Source organism: Phasianus colchicus, chromosome 27 (assembly GCF_987193195.1).
Source record: "Phasianus colchicus chromosome 27, bPhaCol1.hap1.1, whole genome shotgun sequence".
In the NCBI taxonomy this organism is placed as follows: domain Eukaryota; kingdom Metazoa; phylum Chordata; class Aves; order Galliformes; family Phasianidae; genus Phasianus; species Phasianus colchicus.
This window is the reverse complement of record NC_143462.1, coordinates 3583324-3609694: the sequence shown is the minus strand read 5'-3', so window position 1 is coordinate 3609694 and position 26371 is coordinate 3583324. Positions and strand designations below refer to the sequence as shown.

The 26371-nt window shown below is 44.2% G+C and overlaps 1 protein-coding gene across 2 annotated transcripts in view; it reads left to right on the top strand.

The window, feature by feature from the left end:
• Positions 1-12372: 12372 nt before the first annotated feature.
• The window catches only part of UNC5D (unc-5 netrin receptor D), a 93103-nt gene continuing 79104 nt past the window's right edge, over positions 12373-26371 (top strand). For both annotated transcript variants that reach the window (XM_090125789.1, XM_090125790.1), the window contains exon 1: positions 12373-12555. In XM_090125789.1, the coding sequence (XP_089981915.1) occupies positions 12465-12555 (91 nt within the window). In that variant the 5' untranslated portion in view covers positions 12373-12464. The remainder of the gene's footprint in view (positions 12556-26371) is intronic.

Genomic DNA, 26371 nt, shown 5'->3' with positions numbered 1-26371 from the left:
TAAGGCTGCCCGGCCCTGAGAAACAACTTTTGCTGTGGGGAAGCATCTCCTATCCACTGTACAGTGAGTGTTACCCAAGGAAGTTTATAACTTGAAGCTAGTTCTTCAGTATCTTGCATCAGATTAGCGCTGGCACTGAGTGCTTACGTAGATGAGAAGCTTTTGGCAGCTCTCTGAACACACTCTTCTATGCCCCATGTGGAGTCAGAGCTCCAACTTCAAAGTTCACGTATCAGAATTCACAGATCAATAGTAGCCCCCAGCCAGCCAGGTTCCTTATCTCTGTGCTGCTCCCTGGTAGAGCAATCAGGGAAGGGATAGTGAGTCCTGCCTTATCTGTATTAAAGGCTGGCTATCAAAAAAAAAATCTGCTGTTTGCAGAGCCTTGCTTTCTCTTCCATCTGCCATCTTAGGAACTCTCTGCAGTCCCTGTTCCTACTCACCAATTCAGTTTCATATTGACAATAGCCTGTTCTCCCTCAGCCTCTCCATCAAAGATCACCAGGAGACCACATTGTGATGGTGGCTGTAGGACATATTGAGGTACTGATAAGGGCAACGGCTGGTGAAAAAGGATGTTTTCCTATGAGAACTCCCTCTAAGAACAGGTTGAATCATCCCGACCCAGCTTTCTAAGGGGCAGCAGAGGAGACCATGTACTTGTACTTATGCAGGATCTGAATTAAGGCTCATTTGCAAAGTTGCACATCCCTTACTTTACTTCTGGAAGTTCTCTCCCTTTGAAGGTGCAACTGTGACACAGCAACACATCAAAGCGGGCATCTACCTTGAAGCAAGTTAACATACTAAGAGTTTTCAAGTACTAAGCATCTTCTAAATTGGAATTTCATTCTCTTAACACTGTAACGCAATCAAGGAGAGTTACACGATGTCCTAAATAACAAGGGATGACAATGGATGAAAAGAAAAAAGAGATCAGCTGACTTAAGGGAAAAATAATTGCTCTTACTCAGCAAGGCTGAAGTTAGATTTCCTGAATTGTTGAATTCCCGGATAAAAACCTTCTTAAAGAGAGACATTTTCTTATTAATTTTTGTGCTTTTTTTTTGTTTTATCCCTTCTATGTATTTTGTACCTTTTAAAAGGTGAACAGAAGTGTTTTATAACCTGTCATTGCTGGCTTTGAAACCAGGGGAAAAGAAAATCATCCATTGTAATTCTTTTCCTGACTCTATGATTTTCTTCCCTTGCTGGGTGCCATGTTCTGAATGCCTGATGCAATGGTTGGCTTTGAGGATATGGTCATACACAACTTACTCTTTCGATTTGTACACGTCATCATCACTTGCAGTGCACTTCTCATTTACACAACACTGAAAGAAATGGGTTTATGCCTTACTCTGCAGAATTCCTGGACTCTCTAGGATGTCTGTGTTTAAGTGCTGTGAACTGAAGCATCATAGTTCCCACAGTAACAGGGAGTCTTTCTAGAAAGTCACAACTTGCTTCTGATTGAAGTGGTAATATTAGTCTAGTGTCACACTCCCCCATTAGAAAATATAGAACCTGGCTATATAATCAATGAATATACAGATGTTATAATTAAGAAGCATACAGGAAAGGCAGGCTAAGTAAGATTATTGCAACAGGAAGATAATAAAAGGGAAATACTTAAACAATCTTGTAGGCTCACAATATTCTCCATGAGAAATGATCTCCAGGAGGAAATCCTTCCTTAGTGGCTGTCAGCACTTAAATGGGATCTAGGAGAGGTGGAACCAGGCTCCATTTCTTCCTGAAGCACAGGTGAATTATTTTCACCTGTGCTCCTATGGCTGAGTCATTACTTGCCTCAGGTGGTCAATCAGAGGTTCAGGCCATGATTCAGCAGTTCCCATACACTGGCTTAAAAGTATGACATCCTTTTATTGCAGTTCATTCCAAGTACCCTTTAAATAATTGGTAATTGCTATCCTTTAACCTTTAGTTCTTTCTTGAAACAGCGATTAATTTTATTTTCTCTTAAGCATTGAGGAAAGGCAAAATCTGTATTTCAGAGCCATGTAGGTTTGTATCACGTGAGGTGTGCTTTTAATAACATCATAATTATTGTTGTGGGCTCTGTTCTATTCTGCCTCACTTTCTCATAAACTTTCTTTATAGTGTGACCAAGGAAGTGTGGGCTTCAGCTGTTTGTGTGGCAGAAAGAGAACTCCAAGCATGGAGCCTGGAAGGAAAAGCTCCAAATAATACTGAACCTGAGTTTGATGCAATGCCTAACTCCTGTGCTAAGGGAAATCACATGCAAATAGAACATAGGATCTGCATGAAGTACTTCAAATATATTGTAAGCAAAATATTTCCTCCTATGCTCTCTGCCAGCAGTTGACAATTTCCATGCGTTAACACAGTTGCAACTGAATCCTTAAGGTGTCTTGAAGATCAGAGAAAACTGCTTTGAGTAAGATTTCATGGAAAACATCAACATATGCACTCAGGTCTTGATAAATAAAGCAAAACAATCAAACAAAAATACAACGAGCAAATAATAATCCTGCATTCCACTTCTCCATTTTCAGAGGTCACTCTTCTCCCAGGTAGCCAGAGAAAATCCTCCTTTCTTTTGCACAGACTGAGCTACCGACTTCATGCTCTCTTGTGTGATTACTTATGACAGAGTTCATTGTATTTTGTTTGAGAACATAATTAAGTCCTTAGTGCATGACAGCCGGGTGGCTGTCACTGTTACGATGCTTGCTGCTTCCCTCTGCTGCACGCAGCTGGAATTACGGGGCCCGCTGCGGAGAGACAACAGCGGCAAGGGATGGGGATGCAACCTGAGTGCAGTGATGGGGTCTGGAGGCTCATTAACCCGGGGATTAATTGGACTGACGGTAGCTGTTCCCATCAGCACTGTATTTGGAACTGCCTTAACCGTGTCTCAGCTCTTCTTTATGGTCATTTGGCATGTCTTTTGATTCCACTTCAACACAAAGCCCCCTTTAGGGGAGGTCTGATTTACACGAAATGCTCCTGGTGTGGGTGATGCAGTGTTCTGGTCAGCAAGGTTCTGTTGTATCTCTCTGAGCACAGAGATCTTGGATCTGCACACTGCAGGGATGGGCTCAGCTGGGCTGGCTGTCACTTGGGAGCATTTGTACACACACTGTGTATGAGGACTGCTCTTATCACACCGGGGGTCCCATTTGTGTTTCAGTCAGCCAGGTGATGCTGTGGTAATATAAACGTCAAGGAACCTTTTGGAGGTGGTGGAAAAACAGCTGGTGCTTGGTGCTGTTCGCAGGAGAGGTTACTTAATTCTGTGCAGTCAACTCCTTTTATCAATTTTCACTGTAATGTGTGCGTCAAACCTTGGTAAAGCATTTATAGGGCTTGTTCTTGACAGGTGAAATAGGTTAATTCATCTGAGAAAGAAGCTATGTTTTTCTTGATAGTAAAGGGATTATTGAAATGCTGAACAGGCTCTTTTCTCCATTCCTTCCTAAAGGCTGGGTTTCTGATGCTGCAAACTGTAACACTAAACCTTGTGCTGGTTATTATCAAATGCAACTATAGGTTAGTGGTTTCCTCTTGTCCACACCTGCTGAAAATAAAAAGAAAGCGCTTATTCCATTAAGCAGCCTCTAAACACTCCTGGCTGATAGGGGATATACAGTGGAATTCACCTCAACTTTAACCCAAATTACCCAAACGTAGCGAAGTGAACCCAAGACAAATTGGGCTGAAGCCATGTGACAGGTTTTTTAGTTTGAGCATCGGGATGCTTTTCTTCCTAACAGTATTGAGAGCATCGTGCACCAGAGGCAAGGAATGTTGGGTTGGGTTGAAAATGTGAACACTGGCCCATTAAACCAATGGGTATCATTTTCTTTTTTTCTCTACATATACAGAGTTTGGGCTTTGTTTTTTTATGCTGTGCATTCAAAATTAAAAAAAAAAAAAAGGAGGAACAGTTATGAGTATATCTGAGAACTGAAGCTGAAACATACAAATTGGTGATTGAGCAGTTTGTGTCTATTAGCAGAGGGCACGCTCTCATTCAAAATGGGTAAAGCTAATGTCTGAACAGCTTTTCCTGCTGGAATCTCCTCACGATGCAGGAATTGGTTGCACTGTTTGTTTAGCTCTCATTTCTCCCTGCAGCTTGCTCAGCTGTAGCCAGTTCCTTTAAGTCTCTTGTCTTTTGCAACAACTGCCTCATCACTGCCACGGAGCGCTTGTTCATCTCTTGGTGGAGCTATACAGATCCTTTGATGTGCTCTTTAAATTACAGTTGTCTGAGATACTTAGTTCTTTTTTTTTTTTTTTTTTAATCAATGACTCTGAGATTCTTGAGCTTCTCTTCAAAATATTCGAGTGATTGTAGATGTGAGTGGATGGCTGTTATCTGCCATCCTTCCTATATTGCATTCACACAAGCTGTTCCTCCATCTTTACGGATGTAACTGAGTTGGAATAAGGCAAAATCTTCCTGGCAAGCCCTGTGTATCACAGCAGATCCTGGTTAGCACTGCAGCAGGACATGTCACAGGGCATCACTTCTCTGCTCCAGCGACCTCCACCTGGGAATGATTTATCAGCATTCATGCTTCTCTGCTGCAGTCACCAGAGCAGAGCACAAGAGGCTGCTCTGCTTTTATGCAGCCTGAGAAGCATCACCAGGGGTCATACACAGAGCTGCAGAAACACGTGCAGCCATCTCCTCATGGTGGGGTTATCAGGGAGTGGTAAGAGGTTAGCAAACTTGTGTCAGGAGAACTGTAGGAGCTGCCAATAACTCAGCCCTTTGCTGTTTAATCACACGAAGTGGGGAGAAGAGCTTATCTCGGTGTTTAGTGTTTGATTGATGAATGTCAACTGGCATTTCTCAGAAAATGATACAACTTGCACCAAAGTGTGCTCCTATTGCTCCTCTGCCTTGTTGCTGAAATGATGTTTTAATGGTTGAGGAACTGCTCAACTGCTGTTGTCTTTCATTCACACCTGAGATCATCGAACAGTTGAGTTTCACAATGTGGGTAATTATGAGTAATTCAGAGCAGTAGTTACTGGATGGTCACCCTCTGCTTTTCTGCCAGAGATTAAGATGAAAATAATAATGCAATGAGTTCTCTTCCCCTTTTCCTCTTGTTACTGAAGAGTTATTATTATGTGACCATTTCAAAGGCATAATTAGGTAACTTAATAACATGACACCTGCGTATTTCCAGTCCTGTCAAAATTGTACTTAATTAGGGCAAAAATAATCTCTCATGACTCACTGTGAGGCTCTGGTGCATCAGTTAGCAAAAAGGAGAGAAAGGAACAGTGTATGTATGATTAGTCCAATGCATTCAGGAAATCAAAGCAGGGTGAAGTGTCCCTAATCAAGGCAAACATGTTTGCAATGCAAATGCCTGGTGCCTGCTTCAGCATCCTTCGCAGGGTGTAGGAAGCATGAGGCAACCTTTGGGCTAAAGCTTGGACCTCCTCATTAACCCCAGTGCAGAGCATTAGCCTCCCATCTTGCTAGTTAGCAGGTGTTCTTTCTTTCTCAGGTTCCTTATAAAAAAATTTCTGAGCTTTTCTGATTTTATCCTTTTTTGCTACTCTCCAATTATCATAGAGTCATAGAATGGCCTGGGTTGAAAAGGACCACAGTGATCATCTCATTTCAACCCCCTGCTATGTGCAAGGTCGCCAACCAGCAGACCAGGCTGCCCAGAGCCACATCCAGCCTGGCCTTGAATGCCTCCAAGGATGGAGCATCCACAACCTCCTTGGGCAACCTGTTCCAGTGTATCACCACCCTCTGGGTGAAAAATTTCCTCCTAATATCTAACCTAAACCTCTCCTGTCTCAGTTTATAACCATTCCCTCTGTTCGTATCACTATCCACCCATGTAAACAGCCATTTCCCCTCCTGTTTATACGCTCCCTTCAAGTACTGGAAGACCACAGTGAGGTTTCCCCAGAGCCTTATGAAGTTCCTGTTTGGGTTTCCATCACCTTAGGACCTGCGATTGTATCCATCCATATCTCAATACAGAACTGCTATCGTGCACAGTCACCGAGCATCCATCAGCATCCCTAACTAATTGCCCCAGGAAGCAATCTGTGAATTTAGCTGTGTGAGTTTGGATGAAAAAAGTGGCGATAACTTCCCACTTGCTGAGAAGGTTGCAGACTGGCTCAGTAACAGACTTTTGAGAGCTCTGACTTGAGGCTGAAGTAGCTCACACCATTCACAATCTTTGCTCCTGTGAAGGCAGAGCAGAACCAGACTCATGGGACAACTCCCATCCCTGTCCCTCTACCTGTATAACTGTACCCCTGCCCTCAGACAGCAGCACCCCATTTTCCCCAAGCTCTGAGTTGCTCTGTGCTCTGGACACAGCAGCATTACAATGTTCTAAAGAAGCTGATATGTGAAGTCCCGTGGTGATTGAATGCATACCCTTTTTCCTTTTTGCTTAACCACAAATTACAAATAGCTGAGCGACTGAATTGCTTGTCTACTGCCCTGCTGCTTTTGAATGTCTTTGTTTGCTCTCCAAGCACGCATTCTAATTCAAGCACATCTCACCCTTGCATCATCTGTTTCTTGTCGTGCCCATCCCAGCCCAAGTAAAAGTTCACAGAGGAAGATCTGAGGCAGGATGCTAAATCTGGAATAGATATTTAGTGAGTGACTGTAAGGGATGGGGAGTACAGGTGATGGACACTTTCTATTTGCAATCTGAGCTCTTCCTACAGAGGTTGGAGCAGGCTGAGGAGCTGCCTGCCTGTAACCCAGCAGCAATCACAGCAGAGAGGCCTGGATGTGTGACAAGGGAATGTAGGAGGGATTTGATTTATTAATTTTGGTGGAGAAATCTAAAAGGGCACAGAAATAACAGTAATTAATGCTGAAGTAGGAATTCTTTGCCCAACTGAGGGAAATGCTGCAGGTAGCTCTTCAAGTACAACTGATTTCTCCAAATTATGAATCAAGGAGTGAATTAGGTATTAAGATTATGACATTTTCCAAGTGCCTATTTCTTACAATCTTAAAATCGATTATTGAAGTTCAAATGTTCATTCCTACCCTCCCAGCATGTTAATCCACAGTGTTAATATTCTCATATTCTGATGCAAAAATGACCACTTCAGCACTGTACTTCTTTATCAGCCCAACTGTGGTGTTTTTCAATGTTTATTTATTAATTTTTGAATGCATAAGCATAGAGAAATGCAAATTGTATTACATCTTAGATTAATCAATTGGAAAATATAGATTTTAACTCATCAGAAATAACGGCTTATGACAACTCAAATGGTGTCTCCACTGTAAGGAAGTGGGATGGAATTGTTTAAAGAAGCACTGTGGGCTTTTCAAGATGTATTTTTCCCCATCAGTGAGAATGCTGAGGTTTATTCTTTGGAATAAAAGGATTTTTATTAATGTGGAAACAAAATGCCGAAATGTCAGAGTAGTATTGGAGCAGAAATGCTGAGACATGGCTTGAAGCAGTGATGGAGCACCTGGTGGGAAGGAAGGGCCAACCTAGGGGAGCTCAGCTGCATGCAATGCAATGGACTGATTGACCTGAAGGGCTGGGGCCAGGATCCACCCCTTCCCAGCCCTTTTAAGGGCTGGCATTGGAGATGAGACTATCTCCCTGAAGGTGCCTGTATGCTTGAGTCTTTATGAAGGTAAGCAGCTTCTTTCCTTTACTTGTGTGCCCCTGGTTGTTGTGTCTGAGCAAATCCTTGCTTGCTGCTGCTTGGAACTTTGCTGCTCTGCTATCATTGCTGTGTTCTCCATTGTGTTACAGCATTACAAGTGTTATCGTTTTAAGTTACTATAAACACAGAACAAGAAAAAAATAAGCACATTGTAAAGAGTAAGACTGCATTATGAAGCAGAAGTAAGCATGCTGCTATGGTGTCTTGATGAAAGATAAAGTAGAAATTGATATATGTACCTGCCACTTTCTTTGTATTCACACTTCAGAACACTCTATTGAGCAATGAGTTGGGGTTATACCACAGAGCACAATCATATAGAGATCCTGAGATTCTCTCAGAAAGCTTTGGAGGAGTAGGTATGAGCTTCCAGACAGGGGATCAGAATGGTGTATTCAGGTATGTGTGTATATACAGTAAATTATTCAGCCACTAGATGTCCTAATATGTGGAGCTGTACATACAGCATGAGCAGTGATGTACAGAAACTATAAACCTGGGACTCAGTGCTGATTATCTGCATATTTTTAGCCCATGGATTTGCAATTCCTAGAATACTGCTGAAGAGGCTCTAAAACACAACCAAAAATGAGACTACCAACAGCAGGTTTGCATGCAGGCTGTGACTGGCTGATTAATTGCTATCGTGCACGTAGGTTATGCTTTTATACTAGCTAGCAGATGCTATACCTACTCAGCCTGTTAGGGATTGTTTCTAAGGACCATGTGGCTGGATCCAGTACTGCATCTTGCTGCTAAATGATGTTGTTGTTTTTCCAGTACTAGATCATATTATTTTGAGAGACTTGACAAATGCAAAGAAATATGGGTCTACTGCTAAAGGAAATGCAGTACTGAAATCCTGACCTTATGCAGAGTAGTGAGAGATGTTACATGGGAAGAAAAGAAGATGATGAAACTTAGTTGATTTTTTTAACTGCTATATTACGAGCAGTGGAAATGCCATGCCTTCTTCTTGCAGCTGCTATCTCTGCCTCTGAGAAACACCAGCTATTTACCTGCAAGATGCATGCAGTGAAATTGCACATTGCTGAAGGGATGTTATGTGCTTGGAGAGCATTTGAGCCAGCCCTTGTTGTAGAGATGGAGAAATGGCTGGGCAGAAGGAGCACCCAGCTGTTGTTGTTACTGCTGGCTTAACTGTGTATTATTCAAGCAAGGTTGGGTTGAGGGTCTGTGTTCTTTCACTATCAGATGGTCCAAAGCTCCTCACTCACACATATCCATCCGTGCACTGGGATGAGAAAGTTCTGTAGAGTGGCAGATAGACTCAATCACAAACTTGAGGCTAAAGGATCAGGATGGATTTCAGCTGCATTTCTGCATATTCATGTCTCATGGAATGCTGCACTCAGCTGTTACCTCCTGCTGGTTCACCTCTCCCTGGAACTGTCTGAGAGAAGCAGTGGGTGCTGAGGCAAAGCATGGTGTTGTTTTGGGGCTTTTATCTCCACCATTTTTCAGTTCCAGTTTTGTTTAGAGAGTTGTTGTGAATGAGAGAGGGGGGAAGGATAAGCAACCAAAATATGCAAAGAGTAAGTAGGGCTCTTATTGACTTCTATGTGCTTACAGCAGAGCCCATTCAGAGTTCTTAGTGCAATTTCATTAGTGATTTGTTGTTACAGTTCCTGCCTGCTCATGAATTATTTACCTGTTGTACAGGTGTGAATATTTGCATTAGAGCCAACTGGTGCATGTGTAATGTTCTCTGTGAAGTACATCAGTGGGGTGGGTGCATTTATTCTCCTTTTATCATTCCATCCATTATGCATATAGTTGTACACTTATACCTGAGGTGGCATTTGAATATGGAATGTTTTTCAGTTGCAAGAGCTGCAAAGTGAGGCCGCTTCCTTCCCATCTATTCCTGAGAGCATTTCAGCAGTGACCCCCAGCTTATTATCTGACCCCCAGATGATGTGAATTCTGAGCTAACTCAAATCACCTGTGGGCTCTTCCAGGGCTGGACATGAAATAAGAAACAAAATGTCATCACCTGCTGCAAACTTCTGTGCTGTGCTTGGGGATGGGAGCACCTCAGAAAATTCAGCTGCAACACTTTGCTGAGCTGCTGGTGTGGAGGAGGGAGTTCTTAATATTTTCCTTCAGACTGCAGTTGTCTGGTTTATTGAAAATTACTGGGGTATTGACGTGTACCAGGGAGAAAAGCTGCCTTTGCAGTTGTTTAATAAGTTCATGTGGTTGAAGGCTAGAAATCCATAGATTCCTCAACTATCTTCATGGCACGGTATGAGGTGCAACCTGAGATGCAGAGATGTGGACAAACCACACTGAGAGCACAGGTGGAAGAACTGATGGCTGCAGATTCTGTCTGTCCTTCTGGTCGATGCTTTTGTGCTGTGTGTGTGGATGTGGTTGGAACCATTCAGGAAGGGTTCCTTTGGTTTGCTTTGTTCCTTTTTGCTGCTAGTTTTTCTTTGAACTTCGATGCTTCTGCTGACAGATCTTCAGTTTCTTGAAAATGTAGAAAGCCAGATGTGAAATACAGAGTGTGTTAGAAAACAAATATTACTGCCAAGCTTAACCATTGAAATGCAAGGGATGAATAAACTTCTTCCTTCCAGCATTCTCAGCTTCTCCATTAGTGTTTCTCCCACTTGCCCCAGTAATGCCACGAATCCCCTCTGGCTGAATTCCAGATGCATCTTTCCTTCTTGATCGCTCCCTGATATCAAAAGGCAGATCCTCCCTTCCCTCTGGTTAAACCTCAGTGTGAACTGCAACTGTATTTCTAACAGAGGTGGCTCATTGGGCTGCCAGAGCAGATTTAGAGCTTTGTTTCTGTAAGGTGCTGTACTTCCAGTGTGCATCAGTGCTTAAAGAACGCATGGTTTCATCTGCAGCTCAATTTCACCAGCTCAGAGGTTGCTGCGTTCTCCCCACTGAGGTTTTCTTTTTGTAGAACACTTTGCATCTTTGTATGTCAAGTGCTCCGATTGAAGTTACCAGCTGCTGCCCTTTTCTGCTTATGCTCTCTTTTTTTCCCATCCTAATAGTTCTATAAACTGAGAACTCCGTATTTTAATCCAAAGTGCCAAACACTGCCTCAGTGGCATGGGCAGAAACAGTTTGTGAGCTGAGCTCGGAGCACATGGCTGTAAGGTATGGATGTCCTTGGAAGCAGGGCTGTGGTGTTGACATGTGAAGGCTTTAAAGAAGCATAGGAGATGCTGTAATGTGCAAAACCATTCCTGTGTGCCTTCCTGACTGTGTTCCTTTGTGGCTTTCTGTTTGTTGTTATTCTTTTGGAGCCCATTGGCCATGGAGATGACCTTAGGCTGTTAAAAGAAAATGTATTTTTCATGTGCTTGCTCTCAGACTTTGCCACTCTGCTCTTGATTGTGGTCTGGCAAACACATGACAGAAAAGAAATAAGAGATCTTCTGATGTGATGTTCTCAGATATTGATTTTTTTTCTCTTAAAATTCTGTTTACAAATTTCTTTTGCTTTAATTATTTGTTTCCAGCTGAAAGCAGTACAAAGCTTGCCTGCAGGACCAATTGACAAGCCTTCGTTTTAAGCCTATGTAACTAATCCTATTGTATTTCTCCAAAACTCACAGGCCAGGGATTTCTGAGCACTTTGACAGGAGCAGCTGAGCACCCTTAGCATGTGATGCAGGTGGAGCAGGGTGAGGTTAATGGATGAATTCAGAAATGAGGAAAGAAATGAAGTCCCTCTGCTGACTCCCCCTACTCCTGTTGTCTAGTGCAAATAGGGCTTATCTCCAAAAGAATGCCAAATGGAGAACAAATACATTATCTTAGGTTTTATGTCTTTGCTCACTGGCGCACGTTGTGATGCACTGACCTGGAGCTTGCCACGCTTGGCTTCCACAAAGAGGATTCAGAGTCACGGTGGTACGAACCCAATCCCTTTACCCTATAGTTGCGTAGGGGACTCACGGCGAGCACTTTGTTAACATCGCTGTGCTCTGCGCGCCTCACTTTGTGCCACCGCCGCTCCCTGCGGCTGCACCGACTCCTGAAACGCGTGGGGTGCAGCTCCCTGAACCCCAAAGCTTTGCTCTTCCTCTGCCTGCAGCCGCCACGCCGCTTTGCATCCCCTTACTGCCTAAATAAGGCAGAGCGGCTGTACCTGAGCACACCTGGGCTTGTTGGCCCCTCTCCGGTGCACCGAAATAGATGGTTTGCAGCGAGCCGGGGGGAAGGGAGCGTGCAACAGTGCCCCTCACGGCAAGGAGAAGCACGCTTGGGCCAGGCACTCTTAACTAAAGATGGCACAAGCGCTGTTTGCTTCGGGCTGAGGCGCTGCTCCCAGCGCACCTGTTAAGGGCGGTGCTTTGCTAAGGAGAGCGGGGCTGGGGAGGGAGGGAGGCAAGATGCGCTTCACTCCCACCCCCTCCGCTCTCTGCTCGGCCCCGAACACCGGAGCGCTTGGGAGGGGGGGGCTCTGAGCGCTGCCCAACGCACCTGGCCCCGCCCCACGTGCGGCTAATTAGCGGCGGGGGAGGGGCGGCTCATTAGGGATGCGGGCGCGCACGGCGCCTCGGAGGCAGTCGGCGGGAGGAGCGGCGGCAGCGCGGGGCTACGGGCGCAGCTCCGGCTCAGTGCGTGCGGGGGGGGTTGGGGGAACGAGAGGAGGGGAGGAAAACAGAAGGGGGGGGGGGGGGAAGACAACGCGGAAAGCGACTTCTCTCTTCACCTGCGGCTCCGGCGGAGGTTTGCAGCCTCAGCTCCGGTCGGGGAAGGAGCGGAGTTGCGGGGACGGCATGGGCGGAGGGGCTGAGAGGGGCGGCTGCGCCCCGCGCCTGGAGCTGCTGCTGTTCCTGGGGCTGTGCGGCCGCGCGGCAGCGCTGAGAGGTAAGCGGGGTCCCCAAGTCATCCCTTCCCAGCAAGTTTATAAACGGAGACCCTCGGCCGGCCCCGAGCACCGGTTGCTCTGCTCCGCGAAACCCCGTCATTTAAAAAAATTTAAAAAAAAAAATCGCTCCCCTCTCCAAAACCCCACGGGATCGCGGTGGGAGGCGAAGCGGATATGCCCCAACGTTGGGGTAAGGGGAATACAGCCCTACGGGAGGGGAAGCGGGGACCGGGGGGGGGGGGGACGCAGTTCGGCACTGCGGGCTGCGTAGCATCCTCGGGAATGCGGCGTGTGTGAGGCTGCGGGCAGCTCTGGGATACCCGCAGCGGTTGCGGGGAGTGGTAGAGCCGTCCCAAAATGATGGGGCTGAGAGATCGTGGGTTGTTCTGACAGCGAGAGAATCCAATACCTGGCAGACAACGCGAGTGCCTGCGCTCGGTTGCGCGTACGCGCGGTGTTATTGATGTACGTGCGATATCGGGGTCTGTCCCCACCTCCAGCCTGGCACCTCGGTACGCTGAGCTCCCATAGGGCCGGGCACCGCGCATCGCTGGACCTGGCTTTGAGGGCTGCACAGAGCATTCCCTCCTGCTGTTGCGGTTTTACAGAGCAAACCTGCAGTAGGCTTTGTAGATCCGAGCACATCCCTCTTCTTGTCGCCTTTCTCGGTCTCTCTCCGCGTTCCCGCTGGGGCTGTGCCTCCGTCTGCTGCTATGGGACACCATTCGCTGGTCGGGCATCACCCGTGGGTCTGGCACGGGGCTGGGCTACAGGTGGCTGCTGGGCAAAAGCATCCCTTGTAGAACTGAACTGAACGATGAGAATGGGGGGGAAGGCTGATATTAGTATTTCTTTCAAAAGGCATTTGTGACCATAAGGAACCGTGTGTGTGTGTTTAAATCAGTGCTTTGTATGCATCTGGAAGAACTCTGGGGTGGATCTCACATTGGGAAGTGTGGTTGGGATCAGGCCCTGTGAGCCCCAGAAATGTCACTGCAAACCGTGTGGGGTGTAAAGGGGTTGTTGCTGTTAAGGAGTTCTAGTTGTTCAACTAAAATTTCCCATCCAGGATTTTTCAGGCTGAAAAAGGATGGTTTGGTTTGGGAGTTATGAGGAAGTACGAGGTATCCTTGGGATCAGCTGGTGGCTGTGGTCTCTGAGCCATGATGTGCTGTGTTTGGTTGTGGCTTTGGTCAAAGCAGTGAACCCCAATCACCGACCTGCTGAGCTGTAAGGGATGCAGGTGAAGTTATCTTAAAGCCTCCTCTGAAACAAATGGTATTCCGAGATTCTGTTTTGAACTGAGTTTAAAGAGAAACAAAATGATTGTAGATAACCTTCACGCTGCATTTGTCTGTCGGAACGAATGTCTGTGCATGGCTTTGGGCTTTTATTTTACAGCAAACAATGCATAGACACTGAGGGAATTTGAAAATGAGATGGAAGTTGCTAATATTTTTTTTTCTCCCATTGATGTATTGAAACTAATTTTGGGTTGCGTGTATCTAAATGAAGCTGTCTCTAAAACGTGAACGCTGGTATTGCTCTGTATCTCGATATTAAAGCCTAAAGCTATGTGTTTCATCGTGTTCCTACATCTGTGTGCATTTTGTTGTAAATAAGCACCATTTAGGGATTTTCCTTCTGTTGTACCCATGCAGCCACTGCATCTCACTTCTGGTTTTATTACAAGAAATGCTCTGCTAAGCCTCCTCGTGGAACAGGGCACGGCTGAGTGGTGAGCCATAGGAGTGGGTATCTCAGTTTGGAATTTGGGGATTATTTTTTTTTTAATTTGCCTTTTTTTTTTTTCTTAATATCACCCAAAATGGGAGTCTGGGGAGCTGTGAGTTTAAAGCATTGCTCTGATCGGGGAACTCAGTAGATAAACCAGGTTCTGGGCAACAGAGCTCTTGGAGGAATAATGCTTTAGAAAGATAAAAGCAGCCAATTCTGTTGATGCTGAGATGAATCCAATGGCAGAGACAGGACTGATAGGCAAGTTATTTGTGTCCTGGTTTTGCCTTTTGTCTGGAATTTAACGCCATCCTTACTCAAATCAGATGAGCTTCTGTTTGCTTCATTACGAACGGGCTGGAATTTCATTTGTGTGTCTAGATTCTCTCAGTATTTGCAGTGTACCTCATTGCCACCAGCTTAGAGCAGTTCGTGATCCACCGCTGCTGCTTTTATTTGCAGAGCGATGTGGATTTGCTGCGCTGCATCCAAGGAGCAGGGAGGCTTTTTGTGTCCTGATTTCTGCATCTGAAGGAGGTGTGTTACGTCTGGTGTTGCATTAGATTGTCTTCAGTTCTCATTTTCTGTTCCTCGTGCCCCGCTGAGAGTAAAGCTGTTTATTTGTTCCTACGTTCACCCGTTTACTACGTGGAATATTTCTCGTGTGCCGACCTCAATTGAACAGACACTGTCAGCATCTGGATTTATGTGATCTCGAAGTACAAATGTCACCAGGATCTCAGCAAAGTGGAGAGCTGAGATATTAACAACTGATGCGGGGTAAACAAAAATCAAGGGAAGGCACGAGAGCTGCGTGCATCAATTGTGTGACTGTGTGCAGATCACATAGTCTTGCTGCGTGGGGAAAAAGTATCCATTAAAACAACAAATCCCATCTCTGAACCATCCTTCTACTCGCCATACCTTTGGTTCTCTGCCAGTGTTGTATCTACTTCTCAGCTGCTGGGGGAAGAAACTTCTTTGACTTGGGGCTGTGGTTACTGAGTAGTTCATTGCTTTCTCTCAAATCCATGAAGATACAAGCTTGCTTTGCTTATGCTGAGGTCTTGCTTTGTGTAGGAGGAGAAAGGAAGGTTTGAGAGAAGGAGGATGGGGAAGCCTGGGGGCTCAGAAAGCAGCATTTCAACGCTGCCATCACTGCGTGGAAGTTGTTATGCTTTGGGACTGATAGCATCAGTGCATGTATTATTTTTTTTTTTAATTCACTATTCAGTGTCGTGTTGGCTTCCAGTCAGTCCTGCTCTTTTCTGCATCTATTGCTGCTCATCTGTTATAGCGTAGTTCATGAGATGAAGTGGGATAGGAGAAACATTTCTATTGAGTGGAAGGCTGACTTTGGACCTGCTGTAGAACACTTATTGGGATTGTTTTAATTTGTTCTCTGATGCTACTTGGGTGCATTACTCAGAGCACACTGAATTTCCTGCATCCTGTGGCAGCCAACGTTGGTGCCAGATGCTGCTTAGACAGAAAGCTGAGGAGTTGCACATATGATCCCATGTTGGAAGTGTGGTGCACACATCTCCATCACGCTGTTCCTTTCTGCTGTGTGCATCTCTAGGTGATATTTCCTTTTTGGAAAGACAGGAGGGCACCCTTTCAATGCAAGGCAGTGTGTTGCAGTGCTGCTCCTCATTGTACACTTGTGCTTCTCCACATCCACGCTGTAGAGCTTTGCAATTCCTATCTCTTCTGATGCAGAGAATGAAGCTTGAGCTCTACAAGGATGAAATGAGCTTTCCAAGCTATGAAAGAAAATGTCCATCTCCACAGAGAGAGGGGACTCTGTATCAGGATGAATTGTTGGCAGTGAAGAAGAGAAGTTAATCTGATGGTTGTTTCACGGCGAATTACAGAACGCAAACATCAACAGTCTGATACAAGCCTAGATGGAAAATTACTTATGGTGCAGAGGATCCCGCAGGGCCATCTGATGTATGTTTTCTGTATTTTCAGTCCTGCTTTCTGAGGAAAGGTGGAGTCAGAGGGAAGGAGCAGAATGTTAACACCAGAGGCTGCTGTTTCTGTTGTTTTCAGCAGCTGCCGCTGTTGCAGTGAAGCAGATGGTCAGCTTCATTTCTGTGAAACGGTTTGATTTTCCTATTTCTACTTTTAGAGAACCCCAATTGCCACACTATGTTGCACTGCCTCACCTTATAACATGAATATTTGTAAGTATCAGTTTTTTCCTATAGTTAACCATATCCTACATGGTCTATAAACCACATTGGAGAGCATCTTGCCAAGTAGGCATCGAAAGCTTCTAACTTAAGTACGTGATTTGGTGACCTCAGCCTCAAAATTCTACCTCCATCGTTTTGGTTTGTGGTTTTTTGTCCATCTCCCCCTTTCCCACCTCCTTTTTGAGGCTTTTTTTTAAGCACCAACCAGGAACAGCAGTAATAAAGTGCTCATTGTGGTGCAGTTCCATCTGTTGGGGTGATGGGCAGCACCCCATGCTGGGGTTTGGGGGTGTATTTGTAGATGCCTTCAATACTTTGAAGGTACACTGGATGCTTCTCTACGTAGAATAATGCAATAAAAGAGCACAGCTTATCTGCAGATGAAACCTATTGAGTGTGTCTGGAGATAAGCAGTGTAATCAAAATGAGTGCAGTAGGAAATAGTGTTGGTGAGTGGAGGTGGTGGTGGTGTTCCTTATATCGATGCCTGTTGTAACAACAGGAAAACTTGAAAATCAGAAGCTTTTTATTTATTTATTCCTGTGCAAAACGTCCCAACTTTGCAGCTGTCAGGAAGCACAGAACACACAGCACAACTGCTCTTACCTTTATGCTGAATGGGCAGTGAACTTCAAGTTGGATGTACTTTCTTCCTTTTCTCAGCAATACGTTTTGTGGATCTCTGCCGTTTCTTCTTCAAGCATTTCTGCATGTGAAATTAAATTGCTGGAGTCCTGGCAGACAATAGATGTGAAAGGAGCAAACGTGGAGGCTGCTTATAAGTGCTGAATAGTTACTCACAGAATGGCTTCCATGCTTACAATGCTCCCAAGAATAGATTGCATTGCAGAAAAACAAATTTGCTCTATTAATTGAATTCACCTGTCATATAAAACCGCGTCTGATCTGCAGTTCAACAGATGCATCTGTGACTTTTATGGTGACAAATACTTCAGGTTAGCAGTGTTTTGGGCCAGATTTAAAACCACTGAGGGTCCGTGGTAAGCCGTTACCCTTTGAAATATTAATTTCAACCTCCAATTCCGAGGTATTTGCTGCCACTGATTTATTGCGAGGTATTTGCTGCTGCTGACATAGGTAATAATGGATTTGAGTTGGAACTTTTTCTTATCTTTTAACTTGGCTGTAGAGGACATGGGCTGTTTGCTCAGAGTAGAAAAGTGATGCTGGGTTGCAGCTTGCAGTGCTTTCCATGTCACAGCCATTGCACAGCTCAATGAGGAGAGGCTGCAGGATGCTGGGTGATGCATGTCCTTACTGTGTCCTAACGAAGCTGCGTGTGCTGTGCTCATCTTGTGGTTCTCAGAGCTCAGTGATCCTGGAGAAATAACCGTACATCAAAGTAGCTTTCTCATTCTGAAATTTAATTATTTTTTTTTCCTTGATATCTGTGTGTTTCTAAAGGCTTCATGGACTTCTTGATATGGTTCATGGGCAAATGACTGGTAATTTCTCTATTTGTAAGAAGGAAAGTAGCTGGGGAAAAAAAAAAAGTTTAAGGGATAAATAAAACTGGAAATAAAAAGCCATTGCCCCTATTTATCATTATATATTATAGAGTCGTGTCGAATTTATAGATCCGACCTCAAGAAACGTGGTGTAACTTGTGCTAAATGGGGTCTCAAAGTTGAGATGCTGAGATCTGTCTCTTGTTTCTGCCTGCTCTGTCCAGCTGCACGCATCCCTTGAGGCAGAAGGGAAGAGGGGGTTGCATGGAGCTTCAGGCTGCTCCAGAGATGCACCATCCTGACACGAGGAGGCTGGCAGTGTGTGTCACCCTGTTATTTTCCCATGTATTGTGGGGAAAAGGCACTTAATTGTACATTCCCTTTGTTATCAGCCCTAATTCTTCAGCTTTTCCTGGTAGGAGCAACTTCAGTGATGTTAGATCAGTTTCTAAGAAGCAGTGGTTTTGTGTTGGGAGGGAAGAAGTCATTCTTCTCCAGCTGACACTTGGTAACAGCTGATGGCTGAGTACTTAAAGGCTTCTGTTAATACCAAATTTGCCACAGTAACAACCCAACTCCCTCAGCTCCCACTACATTAAAAACGTAGGACTTATTTTGTGTCAAATGAGCTAACAAAATAAAAGATGAATTTAGAGTATTTAATCTGTCAGCATCAATGAATCTGAGAGGATTATCATTCCATTACTGCTAATAGATTTTTTTACACAGATAACTCTGCTACTTGACTTGCCTTTTTCTGTGAAGATTTTTACAGATCTAATTTGGGCTACGATTTAAATACTTCTGCTCTATTTTGATTTGAATCTGTGAGTTAGTAACGTGATACCTGACTTGTTTTGAGCTCGGAAACTTCACTTCAATCATTCGAATGAAACCATCTTTAATTCTTGATAAAGATTATGTGATGTTTTCAGATCTGAGTTGGGCTAAACGTGACCTAACAGTTGGAGCTGACTTCTTGTTCCCTTCACGAGGAATGGCAAAACAAATAGCATTGCCCTTACAATGGGTATCAGAAGGACTGATGCAGACCTGGCGCTTACCAATGAGTAGGGAGAGAGCCCAAGGATGGGGATTCTTATTTCCAAGATCTTTCGGTGGTCATTAATATGTGAAGGTTTGTTTTTTTGAAGATGAATAAGGATAACATCATTTGTTAAAGAATTAAAAAGGCAACAATTATGTGTTCCTACCACCACTCTAAATGATCTGTGGGGAGGAGGGAGAGGAGTACATAGCAGAGAAACTTCCTGACTCTAGATGGAGCCCAGGCTGTAGGATTTGACTTCAGTGATTGCAGTAACGCCCTCACAGAGGTCTTGCAGTCCAACAGTCGGCAGTGAAAGGAAACCACACAATATCAGTATTAGTCTGCAAATAAATTCCCCCTTCACGTGTGTGTTCCAGCAAATGGCTCCACAAGACAGCGTGCCCCTGAGTTGTGTGTGAAGGTGAAGAAGTTTGTGCAGGTTGGGGTGATTTGTTGTTACTTTGGGGTTAGTGGGGTTGTCTTATGCAGGTATGGGTGAAGCGATGCTCCCATTGCACTCTGAATTTAGCAGAAAACAAACTAGAGGGGAGATGTCAATGAGGGCTGTCCCGACCTCTTACAGCTGCAATCATCCCCAGCTTCAGCACTGCATAACTCCAGTTTGTGATGTCAAACTGGATTACGTGGCTATTGAAACTCTGCTGTGTATTTTCACAACCTGTTTGGGCTCTGTGAGTAATTAAGACTTTCAGCCTCCAGTGTTATGTAGTGCCTTTCTCTAATTAGCTATTTCTACAACCACAAATATTATGTCTGCCACCTATTCTGTATGTAAGAGTGAGACCCTTTTGCTGGTCCAGCAGTGATAGAATACTGTGGAAGGAGAGAAGGGCTGGTAGAGCGTTGTGAATTGTACCTGAGAGCCCAGAATATCATAGATAAAAGTAATAATTAATGTTTTACAGCTAGATTTTGAGTGCTGCCACTCAGTGCAGTGATATCTAGCCATCCTGCAGCCCCATAAATGAGATCATAGCCACTAACAACTTGGCAGGGCTATTCTTGAGAGATGTTTTTGTGCCTTTGGAATGTCATTTATAGTTACAGTCCCCTTGGTCCTGCAGGGACAAAGGATACACTCCTTGTGATGAAAACAAATAACAAGCTGTGGTCCCCCTGTGTTTGGCTGCACTGTCATGCAGCCTGCAATATTCCATCTTCTGAGCCTGTCATTCTTAACCTCTAAAGCAGCTTAACGTGAGAAAGTAGGAGAAGCTGTGAGTGGGGAAATAGAGCTGGGCCTGATGTTGGTTCACATATATATATTTTTTTAACCTTTACTTTCCTTGGGAGTATACCCATAAAAAAAAAATGGTGTGAGCTGGTAACAAGATGTTTTTAATCCTGTGGAAGTTCTGTATTCAAAATGCTTTCTTAAAGGTACAAAATATTTTCTGTGGAGCTGAATGGTTTTTCATGGCAGAAAGATGGGAAAGAGACTTCAATAATGCAGGTGTTGTTATGAGGGGGAAGTAGAATTCTTTTTTTCAGTGCACAGTTTTTCTCAAAGCTGTGAATAAAACAAAAGCCCATTAAACAGTTTGTTTTTTGGGGTAGCTGCCCCCAGAATGATGTGTGATGTGTCCAGCCAAGGAGCCTTGTAAATCTAGGACTGCAGTTTGCTTCCTAGTGGTTTGGATTTTTTTTTTTGCCTTAGAAATGTAGAAGAAAATGGAAGATAGTGAAGACATTTGACTCAACCTCAAATGAGACCAATAGGAATCAACTTTGGTCAAAATGTGAGGCTCCTGAGCTCTACATTGGTTTCTGATGGCTTTAGAAGGGCCAAGCTTTGTATGGGCACTCGAGGTTTTCCACCTGAAAAGACATCTGAAAGTTTAGGAGAGCAAAATGCACAATGTTCCTAGGAAAGCTTAGCCATACTCTTCCTGATTGAGACTCCAGTGTCCTGCAAGCAGGCTGTATTTCTTTGTGTTGAAGGCTTGCAATTAACTCTTAGCTGATGATGATATGTGGTGGTGGCTTGTGATGCTTCTCATGGGCTGATGCAGCAAGTGGCTTCAAATTCATGTCTGTCATCAGCTGTGAAACTTATGTTAAGCCCAAGCTGTTCTTCTTGTGCTCCTGTATATTTTAAATCTCCTACCATTGTGGAAAGCAGTAGGAGAAATCCTCTTGATGGCTGTTTAAAATCTCATCTCAATGGTTTTCAGTAAAACAGATCTAGTGTTAATACAGACTGAGAATGTTCCATGAATAGATTCCTATTCAGAGCACTGAGATGATGTGCTGTATTTATGAAAACGGGTTTTAACCTCTAGGTTGTCATCAAACAACTTCTGCTGGAGATCAGCAAATCTCTGGTGGTTATTACTGACTTGGTAACCTATTCCACTGATCTGACACTACAAATCTTTCAGTAAATTGCTTTAATGAAGAGAAGCCTATAACGAGGCGACTATGAGAATGTCATTTCATCATGTCTGAAGTCTTACAGACCCCTAATAGGTGGTTGTATTGGCTACTTATGTGCTTCCTACATCCAGTTTAGCAGTCAGAAGAGGATGGAGGGAATAGTCCAGGAATTGTTCAATTGCTGTGTGTTGCTTCTGAGATGCTTCCAAAAGAGGTTTGGCTTTTTCAGTGCTGACGTTTGAGACAATACATGTAATTTAATTCATAGCATGGTTGCAGACAACACAGTCGTATTTCTTCTGATCTTCTTTGTTGGTTTTTTTTTCAAATGACAGACATGATTCCTGGTTGTAATATTCCTCCTTATAGGCTGCTTGTTAAGTTAAATTTGTGCCTGTTACAGTGAGCAATCCTGAGTTTACAGTCAGTAGTGCCGTCCCTAATTCAGCATCTACTTTCAGTGCTTGAAGCAGTAACTGAGATGCTGCTGTGAGAATACACAATCTGCTTAGTTGCAAAGAGAAATTAGCATTTACACAGGAATCCCATTTAGCCTGCTCTTAGCAGACTTCTGCCTTGTAACCTAAAATCTGGATCCGCTCTGATGTGGATTTTCAGTGTGTCAGGTCCAGCTGACACAGGAGACTTTGGACCACCTTCAAAGGTTTGTGCAGAGCTTCCTGCCAGCCTTTATGGCTTGCCTTGAGCTTCAGGACAGTGCAATGAATTCTCCATGTCTCAGCTCCTTCCTTGTGCATCTCCCTTATTTGTTAGCAGTGTAGGGATATAATAATAAAACCAAACAGATCTGATTCCCCAGCAGTTTGGGCAAACTGTGTGCTTGTTGGACTTCTAACTTTCCAAAGAATAATGGCCAACCAATCCTTACATTAATAAATAATGCATTTTGTTGCATCTCTGAGTGAAATGGGAAGCTGTGGGATTGATGAAGCTCTCAAAGTGTGGGTGCTGTGGCTGCTGTCTGACTTGGCTTCTGCCTTGGACCATTACTCTAACTGTAGATCACTGTAAACTACTTGCCTTAGCATCCATTTCAAGCATGGTGGAAATGGAACAGAGGGGGCAAGTTATTTTAGCAAGCACCAACTTGTACTCCAGCTTTTTTGTGTGTATTTATGTTATTGAAGGGGGCTCATGAAGCATTTGTGGCAGCATATTCCATGTGGCATTCAAAGGGGAGGCTCAGGAATTGATTCCATGGGCAGCCATTGGTGGGAAATGGAAGCAAGTGTCAAGTAGAAGCAGTAGGCTCTTATTTACAGTGAAGGAAACACTGCACATCCCTATCTGTTCTGAATGGGGGAAGCAGGAGAAAACACCACCGTGTTCCTGTAGACCTGTGCTTGTAGTACAAATACAAGACCACATAAAAATCCATAGCTTCTGGTAGCTGGAAATTGCTCCTAGCACTCATTGCACTTGGCTAAACACAGAGCAGTTGGTTTAGCTTTGCCACAGCAATGACTAATGAGCAAAGGTGTGGGGTTTGAACGGTGCCACCTCCTTTCTGTCACTTTATGGCAGTTAATAACCTGGAGCATCTCACTGCATGTGGGTCCCTCCTCCTTCCCCCCCAATTTATTTGCATCTTGTAAGGATGACCTCGTTATATTTCAAAAAGACAAATTCTGGAGAAGGCAGAGGCTGCCATAGCTGCTGGCTTTCCCATCAGCACAGTTCTCTAGCTCCTAATTAGTTGCAGGAGAAATCCAGCTGACAAAGAAATGAAAGATGGAATTCACATACTCAGCTGTATTCTACCAAGACACAAACAACTCCAAAATATGCATCGGCAGGGTCAGCAAGAGTGGCTGTATTTTATATTTGGTGCACAAGGAGTGACACATCAGAGATGTTCACGTAGCCCAGTTCTATGCATGAACTAGAATATAATTTTGCCCTGTGATGCTGAGCACCCCCTCTGGAATCCCAGCAGTGTGTGGGCTCACTCAGCACAGCTGGAGAAGATGAAATACTCTGAATTACTGCTCCTCATTCTGCGTTATTTCATCCCAAGTTTTGATCCTTCCCTCTAGGTTCATAGCATGAGTTTGGCTTCATTGCATGGCCTGAATCCATAACAAGTTCCTTTGAGTCTGTCACGATGACCTTACATCTGACTGTTTGTGCAGAGTGTTTCTTTCTGCTTTTCTCCTTCATCAGAGAACTTTGTGGGAAATAATTTCCATTGATATCATAAGGAGGTGATGTTATATGGTGATTTCTTATTCTTTTTAATGCTGTGTCAGCATCTTGTTCAGAGTTCACTTTTTGCTGCACTTTGGCCATGTGTGATGAGGTGCAGGCACTGTTCTAGATAGCATTCAGGCTGTGATGAGAAGACAGGTGAGAATAATTACTGTTTTATGCTGCGTTCTGAAAGGACTTATCTATAAATATCTGTCAGGTTACTACTTCCTAAAAATAATTGTTATCTAGAGCAAAGGCTTTACAGAAACTTGGAAAGAATTGAGCTCCCGTGCACTGAAATGACCTTCATGCCATGGTCAGGGTGGATTCCTTACCATCCTTGTGCAGTGGTTCCCATAGTGCTGTTCTGGAGGCAGGATGCTGAGCTGTGCCCTCCTGCTCCAACTATTTGAACACATCCCCCAATGCCAGCAGGGAGCACTGCAGTGTTTGGAGGATTCCCTGAGCCTAGAAAGATGTTCTGACATTGCAGAACTGCTCTGGGCTCTCTGCCTGTGCAATTTCCATCTATCTGCAGTTGCTTTATTACACCCAGTGTGTGTTTTGTCCTCTTTTTGCCTTAAACTTAGCTCCAGAGGCGCTATGGCAAGGCTTGGTTTACTTTTTTACGTTACCAAATGTAATGACAAGGCCTCCTTGACACTCTGATAAACTGAACTTTTAGAAAAAATAATTCAGCTCTTGAAGGCAAGCAGAACAGATGACCTGAATAGATAGCTGCCTTTCACCTATGGGTGCCCCCATCAGTTCTTTGTATTGGTCTGGCTGGGAGAGAGAATGACATAAACCTGTGCCAGCTCACATGAAGTTTGGGGAATTCTTAGCAATGCTCAGAGCTAATGAATTATTGCTTATCAGAAACACGGACGTCACATCTCCATGCCTGCATCTTTAAAAGAAACTTCAAAAGAATATTTTTGTCTCTCAGATTCCCCAGTTTTTCGTCAAAGGCTGAAAAACACTTCTCAGAACCTTAAACTGCCATCTTCTCTCAAATCTGTCTTGACAACTGTTTAATGGTATTATCATCACAAACGGACTTTAGCAGTGTTGGAGATATCTGAGCGATTCTAAATGGCATTGGAGTTTGTGTAGGCTTGCTGCTGAGGGAAGAGCTAGATTAAAGGCTAAATGCATCCTGTGTGCTGTGACGTATCTGATGCAGTGGGTGGGAGTATTATGGTCCACAAGCTGAAGTGAGTAGAGCAAGATGGAAAGCAAACAGTGCTGAAGGCTTCCAACCTGTTGGGATGGATGCTTTGAGGCATTATAAAGGACAATCCAGAAGCATGGCTTCAATTTCTAACCAGCGTGATTCCTGTGGCTCTGTAGAATGAGCCTCTGGTTTCTCTTTTTCAAGCTCTTAACTTTTCTCACCATAAGCTTTAGGGACATGATTTGAGTGCCTGAGGGGAGAAAGGAAGTTTGTAATTCCCTCAAATCTTATTCTTGAAATCACTCCATCTCTTGAGCAGCTGCTTTAGAGCTGACTTGGAGTGGGCTATGAGTGATGCAGATGGTGGTTGTGTGGGTATGATGGGAGATGCTGGCAATGGGGTTGGGTTCCTATATGCTGCCCAGTGCCGTGACTGGCAGCAGCTGACTTCTCTCCATACGTTTTTGTCTAAAATAAGGCCATTTTCAGGCAACTGCATAAGCTTTATGCCTGATGTGTTCTCGAAAGGACAGTAGGTGGTAAGTTTGGGGCTGTTTATTAGCTGTCTTGATGAGATTTAAGGCTACAAAATATCTGATGTGGCTCAAACCACAAGAAGAGCCTGCAGAATGCACAGTTTTCTTTAACTATGTGACTTTCCAAACCAAAAGGAGGGTTCAGCTCTCCTTCCCTGTGAGCTTTCTCCTGTAACTCATAGACTGCACTCCTTGCAGTGGATCCAGAGCAGTGCATGAACCATTTAACTCTTTTTCCATTTAACGAATGGACAGGAAGGAGGCTGTTGTTGTTACAGACCAGGTCACCTTCACCTCTTTGGCAATCAGAAAGGTGATGTGAGCTTTGATGCTGTGGGGGAGGGCATTGCCTGGAGTCCTATTAGTAGGAGGCTCAGAATCTTATTTCTTTTTTTCTGGAAGGTGATGGTAGCTTAGTGCACACCTTTATTAATCCTTGGTTGCAAGGGTTTTGTGCTGGTAGCAGCCAGTTGCTCTGTACTGATGTTTCTTATGTGATTTCTGCACCTTTATGGGATCTCAAGTCATGTCTTTTGGCTGCCCTGTTTGCTGTAGATAATTTCTTACAAGGGAAGCAGGATGTTTCTAATTGCTGTAATACAGAAGGAGGACAAATGCTCAGCTGAACGACTTTTTAAATAAAAAAAACATGTTTTTGTGCTTTGTTAGTATGTGATATCCGTCCTTGTCTTGGTTCTCTATGCCTTTCTCACATTAAAACAAAGGATATTAGTTTGCCTTTCTCAAGGGAGGAGTGCTGATCTACTCATGAGGAGGTCTGGCTTACAAAGCTTGTGAAATCCAGAGGAAATCCTTTGATTGGCAGCAAGAATTGCCAGGGTGTTGACTTTGTGTGCTGCAGCCTCGCTGGAGATCTGCTTTGATGCTGCCTTGTTTCCTGCTAACATGAAAACAAAAGTTGCTGCGCTCCCCATTCCTGCTTTAGCTGTTGTAAATGCAGCCCCTGGGGAAGGTGTTTGCTTGGAAATGATCTGCATGTTTGACAGCACCTTCTTCTCCCTGTGTTAAAAAA